The 12,045-nt window shown below is 48.5% G+C and overlaps 1 protein-coding gene across 2 annotated transcripts in view; it reads right to left on the bottom strand.

The window, feature by feature from the left end:
- TNK1 (tyrosine kinase non receptor 1) overlaps positions 1–12,045 on the bottom strand; it is a 34,433-nt gene that overhangs the window by 11,045 nt on the left and 11,343 nt on the right. For both annotated transcript variants that reach the window (XM_053362211.1, XM_053362212.1), the window contains exons 3-10: positions 11,740–11,813; positions 10,603–10,800; positions 7,948–8,100; positions 6,854–7,122; positions 6,474–6,600; positions 4,091–4,237; positions 2,876–2,970; positions 687–890 (exon numbers count right to left, since the gene is read on the bottom strand). In XM_053362211.1, coding sequence (XP_053218186.1) covers positions 687–890; positions 2,876–2,970; positions 4,091–4,237; positions 6,474–6,600; positions 6,854–7,122; positions 7,948–8,100; positions 10,603–10,800; positions 11,740–11,813 — 1,267 coding nt within the window. The remainder of the gene's footprint in view (positions 1–686; positions 891–2,875; positions 2,971–4,090; positions 4,238–6,473; positions 6,601–6,853; positions 7,123–7,947; positions 8,101–10,602; positions 10,801–11,739; positions 11,814–12,045) is intronic.

Below are 12,045 nucleotides of genomic sequence, written 5' to 3'. Positions count from 1 at the left end.
AAACTGTCTGCAGACAAATGCCAGCTCCCTTGGCCTGAAAGCGAGATGAGCGCCGCAACCCCAGAGTCGCCTTTGACTGGACTTAACCGCCATGAGGTCCTTGACCTTTTTACATGCATGCACACATGTGCACTAGAGTAAGGTTACCAGATTTTTTTCAATTAATGCGGGGACACTTTTCAATTTCAATGGATTTTGTCAGGGGTAAAGGTAAAAGTAAAGGGACCCCTGATCATTAGGTCCAGTCGTGACTGACTTTGGGGTTGTGGCGCTCATCTCGCTCTATAGGCCAAGGGAGCCGGCGTACAGCTTCCGGGTCATGTGGCCAGCATGACTAAGCCACTTCAGGCAAACCAGAGCAGCGCACGGAAACGCCGTTTACCTTCCCGCCGGAGTGGTACCTATTTATCTACTTGCACTTTGAGGTGCTTTGGAACTGCTAGGTTGGGAGGAGCAGGGACCGAGCAACGGGAGCTCACCCCGTCGCGGGGATTCGATCCGCCGACCTTCTGATCGGCAAGCCCTAGTCTCTGTGGTTTAACCCACAGCGCCACCCGCGTCCACATTTGTCAGGGGACTGTTTTGTAAATCTGGGGACTGTCCCCGGGGAACGGGGACGTCTGGTAACCTTACACTAGAGAAGACCGTTCTCCATTCCCCCCCCCCCCATCCTGATGACGACGTACTCCTCTATCCGGTCCGGAGCGCCCCATCCTCGCTCGGGGTCGATGTCCCCGTGTCCCAGGTGCACGAAGGAGCTGCGGATGGGGAGGCTGATCTGCGGTGTGCCAGCAGGGGGCGCTTCATCCTCCGGCTTTGCTATGGACGACGGGAAGATCCCCACCCTCAGGGTCCGCCTGTTCTGGCCTCGCCACGTCGAGGAATCGGGGCTGGAAGAGAGAGAGCGTGTGGGTCAGAGAGATCAATCCCTGCCCCACCCGATGCTTCACCAACCACCGCAGAACATGAGTCCGCAGGATCAGGCCAATGGCCTATCAAACCTAGTCTCCTTTTCTCACAGTGGCCCAATGGGAAATCCGCAAGCAGGATTCGGACTCAAGAGCCACTCTCCTGTCCTGCGGTTTCCAGTGTTACGGAAATTATGGGGGGGCCCCACATCTTTAAAGTTGTTAAATGTTACAAATATTATGCCTGAATGTATCCTTTCAACTTGACAGCTCAGGCAAGTTACCTAGCTTTAATAATAATAATAATAATAATAATAATAATAATAATAATAATAATTTGTTATTTATACTCCGCCCATCTGGCTGGGTTTCCCCAGCTACTCTGGGCGCAAAACACTAAAATTCAATAACCTATTAAACATTAAAAGCTTCCCTAAACAGGGCTGCCTTTAGGTGTCTTCTAAAAGTTTGGTGGTAGTTGTTCTTTTTGACATCTGGTGGGAGGGCGTTCCACAGAGCGGGTGCCACCACCGAGAAGGCCCTCTGCCTGGTTCCCTGTAACCTCACTTCTCGCAATGAGGGAACCGCCAGGAGGCCCTCAGAGCTGGACCTCAGTGTCTGGGCTGGACGATGGGGGTGGAGACACTCCTTCAGGCATACTGGACCGAGGCCGTTTAGGGCTTTAAAGGTCAACACCAACACTTTGAATTGTGCTCGGAAACGTACTAATATAAATATAAAATAATATAAAATCAACTCCTTTGCCAGTTTCCTCCATTTCAACACTATGTTGCCCTTCACAAATAGGGACTCCAGGAAGCTCCCAGAGGTGACAATTGCTGAGCTGATTGTTGCCCAAGGAAAGCCAAATCCCATCACCAGACTTGCCAAGGGGCCAGACATGCAAAGGAAGTTCTCTTGTACTTTGGGTGGTGGGACTTCAGAGGTGTTTTCCTCTGCTCATCTTATACCTGGGTCTTGCCCTGACGTCTCTGCTTATGGCAATCTTGCAACAAGGACTTGTCTGGACATGTTTGCCAAGTTTAAACTAGTGCAACCCCTGTCTACCCCTCCCTGGACCCTTGGTGACATGTCAGTGATGTAGCAATGATGCTGTACAAACTGTCTTCTGGGATATGGTGGGAAAGTTTTAAAAGTCCTTGTCACCCCATCCTTGGGGTTCAAAATTCCTCGGCAATTTTGGAATCTTTTTGCCCAACATGAAGCTCGAACACACGACCCTGAGATTAGGAGTCTCACGCTCGACCAACTGCGCTCCTCCAGCACCCCAACATTCAGGTTCACAAGAGAGGGAGGAAAATGTTTCTCTGCCCACTTTATCCAGGCTGTGTGTAATAATAATAATAATAATAATAATAATAATAATAATAATGCTGTTTTGTCTTTTTAATATTTGATTGGGAACTGCCCAGAGTGTCTGGGGAAACTCAGCCAGATGGTGGGGTATTATTACTACTACTATTATTATATTTATTTATTTATTTATTTATTTATTTATTTATTTATTTATTTATACCCTGCCCATTTGGCTGTGTTTCTCCAGCCACTCTTGGTGGCTCCCAACAGAATATTAAAAACACGATTAAACATCAAACATTAAACGTCAAACATAATAGCCTCTCTTGATGGATGGAGAGAGAGACGAAAGAAAGAAAGAAAGAAAGAAAGAAAGAAAGAAAGAAAGAAAGAAAGAGATAGGGAGAAGGGAGGGAGGGAGGGAGGAAGGAGAAGGCAATAGCAATAAAGCTTATATAGAGAACGAAGGGAGATAACTGCCAGAGGGAGGTACAGACTGTGGACTAGATACTTGAAAAATCAACATCACGAAAGCCAGGTCACGACACAAGGAGGGAACTGCCGTGGTCGCAGGAAGGAGTCTTTAGAAAAGGGTTTCCTCGGGCCCCAATGCCCCGCTTCCAAAGAGGACCCAGGCGTCCTGGACTCACCTGCCTTCGATCACCGTGATGCCATCGTTTGCCTCCAGGCGCAGCCAGCCGGGTTCGTTCAGATCCTGGGACGCCTTCACTTCCTTGGGACGGAGCTGCGTTGGAGGGAGAGACAGGACGGTGGAGACGATGCCCAGGGGACCCTGAGGGTCATCTAGCTCAACCCCGGCAATGCAGGAATCTTTGCCAAGCACGGGGCTCGAACCCACAAGCCTAAGATTCAGATGCTCTGCCCCCTGCCACCCCCTTGCCTCTTAGGGCCCCCCCAGCCAGGTAATTCCATGGCCCCAGGGGGTGCTGCTGCCCATTTTGGGACCCATGCAAAGTCACCTCCAGGCTTGACTACTGTAATTCACTCTATGTGGGGCTGCCCTTGAAGCTGTCCCAGAAACTCCAGCGGGTGCAGAATGCTGCAGCGAGGCTCCTCACGGGGTCCCTGCCATGGGAGAATATTCACCCAGGGCTTTACCAGTTGCACTGGCCTCTGGTGGAGTACAGGGTCAGATTTAAGGTGCTGGTTTTGACCTTTAAAGCCCTTCACGGCCTAGGACCCTCGTACCTACGGGACTGGCTCTCCTGGTCTCCCCCGCAGAGGACCTTAAGGTCAATGAATAATCATAGTTTAGAGGGCCCTAAGGATGTCAGATTATCCTCCACCAGGACCAGGGCCTTCTCAGTGGTGGCTCCGACCTGGTGGAATGCTCTGTCCCATGAGACCAGGGCCCTGCAGGATTTAACTTCCTTCCATAGGACCTGTAAGACAGAGCTACTCCACCTGGCCTTTAATTTGAATTCAGCCTGATCTTTTATTCCCCTTCCTCCCCTCCCCCTCCCCTTTTTATGAAGATTACCTGCTCTGGGATCCCACAGCTAATTCTCCCCTGGTCTCCTCACTGGCCCAAATAGGACTAATTTAGCCAGCTAGCCCTGGGGATCACCTAATGTTTATTGGACGGATTTCCCCCCTAAGTTGATTTTTGAATTCTGAATTTATTGTTATTCACATTTTATACTGTATTTTATGCTGGTTTTTTGTTGTTGCATCAATTAAGTGTTTTAAATTTGTTGCTAGCCGCCCTGAGCCCAGTTTTCTGAACCGGGAAGGGCGGGGTATAAATAAAAATTTATTATTATTATTATTATTAAAGCCTCATTTTTTACCGGAGAAATTTGCACCCAGGTCAGCCTAGCCGCCGACGGTTTCCATTCTCTCACCTCTTGCAGAAGGCTGACAATCTCCCGGAAGCGGGGTCTGTCCTCTGGGTTGTGGGCCCAACATTTCATTGCCAGGGCGTGGATTTCTCGGGGGCAGTCATCGGGGCGTTCCAACCGCCGGCCTTCCCTGTCAATCTTCAACATGATCTGGTCGGGGAGGAAAGAATGGAAAACGACAGCATTTAGGTTGCCGTTTCTCTACATTTGCACCAGATGTAAACTTCCATTAAAAGCACGCAAAAGTTATGTTTCATGGCCAGGCAGCAGAAAATTATAATACTCACATCTCACAGAGGGAACGACGGTATAAAAACATTAAAAAACCATACAGGCAAATCGTAAAGAACTCTAAAACAAGTTATAAAGAAAAAAAACTTTTATCTAAAATGTACAATGTGTTATTAGATTGGGAAACAAAAGATGAGCTTGTCAAAGGCTGTATGACACACTGGGCAATAGATATTGTTGTTGTTGTTTAGTCGTTTAGTCGTGTCCGCCTCTTTGTGACCCCCTGGACCAGAGCACGCCAGGCCCTCCTGTCTTCCATTGCCTCCCGCAGTTTGGTCAAACTCATGTTGGCAGGCTCAAGAACACTGTCCCACCATCTCGTCCTCTGTCGTCCCCTTCTCCTTGTGCCCTCCATCTTTCCCAACATCAGGGTCTTTTTCAGGGAGTCTTCTCTTCTCATGAGGTGGCCAAAGTCTTGGAGCCACTGGAAGGACAGATCCTGAAGCTGAGGCTCCAAGACTTTGGCCTCCTCATGAGAAGAGAAGACTCCCTGGAAAAGACCCTGATGCTGGGAAAGATGGAGGGCCCAAGGAGAAGGGGGTGACAGAGGATGAGATGGTTGGAGAGTGTCATAGAAGCTACCAACATGAGTTTGACCAAACTGCGGAAGGCAGTGGAAGACAGGAGTGCCTGGCGTGCTCTGGTCCAGGGGGTCATGAAGAGGCGGACACGACTAAACGACTAAACAACAACAACAATTTTGACAGATAATTTGCTGGGGCAAATCCTCTCCCATAATCTTTTATTGCTGGGGTCTAGAACTGCAATAAAGAACTAAAATGTACGTGCAAATTTTGTTCCATTTCTGTGGCCGGTTTATATTCCTCCTCCTCCTTTTTTCAGGGCGATGGAAAGAAAGAATCAAACGCCGCCCTGTAAATTAGGCCATTGCACTTATCCTAATATTGCTTATGTCGCGCGTGACGGGGTGTGTGGTTAAAGAAACTGGGTCTTCCCTGAGGCTGTACTGCAAAAGTTCACAGATGAATGAAACTTGAATCACAAAAGGTCATCTGGGGTCACAATAATCTCCTGATTGTCTGCACAAACCTGGGAGTCACTGGCGAAGAATGAGGTTAAGCAGGGACACGGTTTCTTGAGGGTTAAAAGAGGCCGGTTCTGATGTGGAGGTTAAAAGTATTATGATAAGATGGGCTCAGGATCTGGGACATAACATTGATTTTGAGAGATGGGAAAAACTATGGACAAAAACAATAAAATTTACAGCATGTGTGGCTCTTAAAGAGAACGTAATGAAGATGATGTGCCATGGTAAAGGTAAAGGGACCCCTGACCATTAGGTCCAGTCGTGGCCGACTCTGGGGTTGCGGTGCTCATCTCGCTTTATTGGCCGAGGGAGCCGGCGTACAGCTTCCGGGTCATGTGTCCATTATTCTGTGCTTATGCCCACAAGAAGCTGCCGGCCAGGCGGTTTGTGTGCAGAGATTTTTACAACACAACTCAAAGTGTTGGTGCTGACCTTGAAAGCCCCAAACGGCCTCAAAGGCCCAGTATCCCTGAATGAGCGTCTCCACTGCATGCCCGGATACTGAGGTCCAGCTCCAAGGGCCTTCTGGCAGTTCCCTCCCTGCGAGAAGTAAGGTTACAGGGAACCAGGCAGGGGGCCTTCTCAGTGGTGGCGCCTGCCCTGTGGAACTCCCTCCCACCAGATGTCAAAGAGAAAAACAACTACCAGACTTTTAGAAGACATCTGTAGGCAGCCCTCTTTAGGGAAGCTTTTAATGTTTAATAGGTTATTGTATTTTAGTGTTTAATAGGTTATTGTATTCCTCAGAGTGGCTGGGGAAACCCAGCCAGATGGGCAGGGTATAAATAAATTTTTTATTATTATTATTATTATTATTATTATTATTATTATTTCTCAACGTTCCTTCCCAAGGAGCTTGGGGAAAAAAGATTTACCAGCAAATAGATATACCACAGAAAAGCAAAAATGTTTTAAAACAAATCAAAATATTCCGAAAAAAATTCTAAAAACAGTACAGTGGTACCTCGGTTTACAAATTTAATCCGTTCCGGAAGTCCGTTCTTAAACCAAAACCATTATTATTATTATTGTTATTGTTATTATTACCTGCCGTCCGGAGTATCCCATCCAAGGTTCTTCGCAGTAGGAGAACATTTCCCAGAGGGTGACACCGAACATCCACACATCGGAGGCGCTGGTGAAGACCCCCATGCGCAGGCTCTCTGGGGCGCACCTGAGGAGGCGGAGGAGGGGAGGGAGAGCCAATCAGAACAACCCCATGGTAAAGTGCAGGCAGCGCGGTGCAGTGGTTAGAGCAGAGGACTGGGACCTGGGTTCGAATTGCATTCTGAAAACGTTCTATTCAGATCTTAATTTTTGAAAGAAAGAACTGTTGTGGGAATGTGGCTCAGATCCCTTTGCCCCAGGGTGGGGTTATACATATATATAGATATATATTTTTGCAGGATGGGTTCAAAAATTCCTACCAGGCGAACGGTATGCGCCGGTGCGCAGACATGATGTAGCGGTCACTCTTGCTGGACAGTGGCCTCATGAGCCCAAAGTCGCCGATCTTGACCGTCTCCTCGGAGGCCAGGAGGATGTTGCGAGCGGCCAGGTCGCGGTGGACAAAGAGCTTGGATTCGAGGTACGACATTCCCTGGGCGACTTGCAGGGCGTAGCTCCAGAGCTGGTGGAGAGGGAAGGGGGGCCGGAGGCGGTCGTAGAGGGCGCCCAGGGGGGCCAGCTCAGTCACCTATGGGGAGGCAGAGAGGCAGGGCTGGATTAAAAAGAGCCCACCGCATTGGAAGGGGCCCTCCAGCGGTCATCTAGCCCAACCCTCTGCAACGCGGGAACTGTGGGATGTGATACATAAGGAGCAGTCAAGTACAACATTCCTTGTTTTCCTAGAGTGGACATGCAGGGGAATGTTTGGTCCAGCCAGTTGACAACTCCCTGTTTGCTCCTGGGCTGGGAGATACTTCCTTTGCATGTGACGTCCTTTGTATCTGAAGGCAGCCCTGTTCAGGGAAGATTTTATATGTGTGATATTTTAATGCATTTTTAATCTTTGTTGGAAGCCGCCCAGAGTGGCTGGGGAGAGCCAGCCAGATGGGCGGGGTACAAATGAAAAATTTATTATTATGTATGGAAGTGGGAGCTGGACCATAAAGAAGGCTGATCGCTGGAGAATGGATGCTTTTGAATTCTGGTGCTGGAGGAGAGTCTTGAGAGTCCCATGGACTGCAAGAAGATCAAACCTATGGATTCTGAAGGAAATCAGCCCTGAGTGCTCACTGGAAGGACAGATCCTGAAGCTGAGGCTCCAAGACTTTGGCCACCTCATGAGAAGAGAAGACTCCCTGGAAAAGACCCTGATGTTGGGAAAGATGGAGGGCACAAGGAGAAGGGGACGATGGAGGACGAGATGGTGGGACAGTCTTCTCGAAGGGACCAGCATGAGTTTGACCAAACTACGGGAGGCAGTGGAAGACAGGAGGGCCTGGCGTCCTCTGGTCCAGGGGGTCACGAAGAGGTGGACATGACTCAACAACAACAACATGAAGTCTCAAATCTTTACCATTTTGAGGGGCTGAGTTAGGACCACCCCATGGAGGCGTAGAAGGTTGGGGTGGTTCAGGCAGCACATGGCGTTGACCTCGTTGAGGAAATCGATCAGGGCGCCCGGGTCGCAGGAGACGTCAGAGCGCAGGGATTTGACGGCGACGGGTTTCTGGGGAAGGGGAAAAAGAGGTCAGATCAAAGAATCGCCCAGTAGAAACCAGCGGAGTTCTGGTCGCCTCGCCTGAAAGAGGATTTTTTTGAATTTTAAACCACCCCTGTGATCGTCGGATGAAAGGTGATACAGTGGTACCTTGGTTCCCAAACGCCGAAAACCCGGAAGTAAGTGTTCCGGATTTCGAATGTTTTTTGGAAGCCGAATGTCCGAAGCGGCTGTCAGCTATTGTTTCCGGGGTGCCAGCACCAATCAGAAGCCACGCCTTGGTTTCTGAACGTTTCAGAAGTCGAACGGACTTCTGGGTTAAGTTTGGCACTTTTGTTTTTGCTATTTATTTTGCGTTTTTGTTTTTGAGGCTTTTTCGGTTAATTTTTGTGTGTGACTGTGTGGAACCCAGTTCAGCTACTGATAGATAGATAGATAGATAGATAGATTGATTGATTGTGTGACTGCGGAAATGGATAAAAAAAACCCATTCAAACAATGACTATCATCAGTGCAGGTAAGGAAAAAAATTAAATTTTTATCATCTACAATACTGTCTTATTTCTTTTATAGTACAGTACATTGATTATTGCGTTCATTTTATGGATCAATGATCTCGTTAGATAGTAAAATTCATGTTAAATTGCTGTTTTTTTAAGGGGTTGTTTTTAAAAGTCTGGAACAGATTAATCCCCTTTGCGTTACATTTCTATGGGAAAGTGCACCTTCGTTTTGGACCATGCTTTGGTTTTGGAACAGACTTCCGGAATGGATCAAGTTTGAGAACCAAGGTACCACCGTATAGGAATTTAATAAATATAACAACAGCAACAATATTCTGGAATTTGGAAAGCGTTTGAGAAAAGGCAACCAAAAAGTGAAAGAGTGGAAATTTACCGCATTATGCATGGCAAGAGGATAGGGGAAAGTTTTCCTCCCTCTCTCGTAACCCTAGGACACCCAGTGAAAAGATTCAGGGTGGATAAAAGGAAGTCCTTCTTTGCGCATAACCTGTGGAACTCCCCGCCACAAGAGGCAGTGACGCCCATGAACGTGGGTGCCTTTAAAAGAGGTTTGGGCAGATTCACAGAGGAGGAGAGTCCGCTGTCAATGGTATCAGGACGCCTACAGCTCTTTCCTGCCATTTTTGACCAGGGTCTGATATTGCACGGTAGACTGCTACTAGAACTGGAGGCTCCACTAAGCTCTCTATTAACTGACAGCTATTGGGTGGGTGGAGGACATGGGTGGCGCTGTGGGTTAAACCACAGAGCCTAGGACTTGCTGATCAGAAGGTTGGCGGTTTGAATCCCCGCAATGACAGGGTGAGCTCCCGTTGCTCGGTCCCTGCTCCTGCCAACCTAGCAGTTCAAAAGCATGTCAAAGTGCAAGTAGATAAATAGGTACCGCTCTGGCGGGAAGGTAAACGGCCTTTCCGTGCGCTGCTCTGGTTTGCCAGAAGCGGCTTAGTCCTGCTGGCCACATGACCCGGAAGCTGTATGCCAGCTCCCTCGGCCAGTAAATCGAGATGAGCGCCGCAACCCCAGAGTCGGCCACGCCTGGACCTAATGGTCAGGGGTCCCTTTACCTTTCCCTATTGGGTGGGTAGAAAAGGAAGGATTCTGACCACACTATGTCAGGCCAAAGGTCTTTCTATCTAGCAACTCTGACGCTTAACACGGCCAGGCTCAGGCTTGGGTTCAAATTCCTACTCAGCCATGAAGCTCGCACAGGCAAATCACAACCTCTTGTGCATCCCTACCCAACAGGGTTGTCGCGAGGATGGAATGGGCTTGTTTGGGGTTTCCTCTGGAGGAAGGGGAGGATATAACGTAACGCTAGTAAAGGTAAAGGGACCCCTGACCGTTAGGTCCAGTCGTGGCCAACTCTGGGGTTGCGGCGCTCATCTCGCTTTATTGGCCGAGGGAGCCGGAGTACAGCTTCCGGGTCATGTGGCCAGCAGGACTAAGCCTCTTCTGGCGAACCAGAGCAGCGCACGGAAACGCCGTTTACCTTCCCGCCGGAGTGGTACCTATTTATCTACTTGCACTTAGTGCTTTCGAACTGCTAGGTTGGCAGGAGCAGGGACCGAGCAACGGGAGCTCACCCCATGGCGGGGATTCAAACCGCTGACTTTCTGATCAGCGAGTCCTAGGCTCTGTGGTTTAACCCACAGCGCCACCCTTATCCCAAACGTAACGCTAGACGACCTTAAATTGTCCTTTTTTTGTGGCGGGCAGAAAAGCCCAGAGAGAAAAGGTTGGGATAGAAAGGGGGGGGGAAAGGGTGGCCCCGCCCCCTTTGGGCTGTGGCCCCGCCCACTCCTTGAAAGCGGCCCCCAATAGATGGGATGCGGCCCTCGACAGGTTCCCCCACCCCTGAAATAAACAAGCAAACAGCCCAGCAACGACGGCTCAGCTCAGATACAACTGGGAACGTCCCAGGTCCAGAGGGCGGCTGTCCAACAGGTAGAGAAGCAAAGGAACTGGAGTCGGAGGGGTGAAAACGTACCACTCCCCCGCCAGGTGTGCTCCACTCGGCGCGATGCACGACCCCAAAGCAGCCGTCGCCCAGCCGCTCCCGGATCCGCAGGTCCCACTCGCTGATCAGGCATTTGAGAGAGGCATCGGCGTCGGCCCGGGGGGTCGGGCAGGGCTGGGCTGGGCTGGGGGCTTCGTCGCTCTCGGGGATCCGTGTCCCGGTGAACATCTACGTCAGAAATAAGAAAGGGAATTACCAACGGCGGAAGAATGGCAAGAGAAGGTGATGGACGATGCGGAACTGGCAAAGCCGACGGGCAAAATCGGAAACCAGAGCGACCAAACGTTTAAATGGAGCAAATCTATTCAGTATTTAGACCGTCACTGTAAACATATAAAGACACGTTTCAGAGAGAATGGAGTAGATTTATTCAAAATTTAGACCATCACTGTAAACATATAAAAACACATTTCAGAGAGAATGGAGTAAACTTATTCAATATTTAGAACGTCTCTGTAAACATATAAAGACACTTTTCAGAGAGAATGGAGTAAATTTATTCAATATTTAGAACGTCTCTGTAAACGTATAAAGACACTTTTCAGAGAGAATGGAGTAAATTTATTCAATATTTAGACCATCACTGTAAACATATAAAGGCACTAGCAGGACTGAGATAAAAGTCACAACGTTTAAAACAAGGGTGCCCAATTTTTTTCGAAGAGGGTCAGATTTGATGAAATTGTTTGAAATTGTTGAGTCAAGATATTAACTGATATGCATGAAATTTCAGATTTAGCTATATAATCCCTAGTGTAGTAAGATAAGACCTTTGGAGCAGGCATTTTTTTTAAAAAAATGTTTTTTATGAACCACCCTACTGGGTAGGTACGCCTTACAACAGAAACTTGTTTTTAATCGATGAGACCCAGCTGCGGATGTGCAGTTTGCGGGGCAGGAGATTTCAGGAAGAAGGACACACCGATGTCCATTCAAATCTCACTTCGCGCCCTCAAGTGGTGGTGCAGAGAATTACACTTCCTGTTTTGCCAGGAAGGAGGGACAGCCATTTTGTCCCTAGACTGGCCGTAACTCGATTTACTTCCGATTTTACGACCATGACCCTAATATTTGTGTGTTTCTTCGAGGGAGGCAGAAAGTACCCACCTTATAGACCCAGGACATGGGGCGCTGGCCTTGAGGTTTCCTCCTCTTCAAGGCTTCCTCCAACCGTCTCTGTCCTAAAGGAAAGGGATGAAATCTCAATCTCCAATTATTGCAAATTATGAGCCTTGGGGCCAATTTGGCTTTTTTGACCTAACTGATGCTAGGGTGAATTTGATTTTAAATCAAATCAATTTAAATCACTAGTCACTAAGACGTGATTTAAATCATTTTACAGAAAGGTTCAACCTTGCTGGCACCCTCTTAATATTTACAACCAGAGGAAGGTTTCGTTTTTGGAATAATACA

Source organism: Podarcis raffonei, chromosome 13 (assembly GCF_027172205.1).
Source record: "Podarcis raffonei isolate rPodRaf1 chromosome 13, rPodRaf1.pri, whole genome shotgun sequence".
NCBI lineage: Eukaryota > Metazoa > Chordata > Lepidosauria > Squamata > Lacertidae > Podarcis > Podarcis raffonei.
This window is presented reverse-complemented; position numbering and strand designations above follow the sequence as displayed.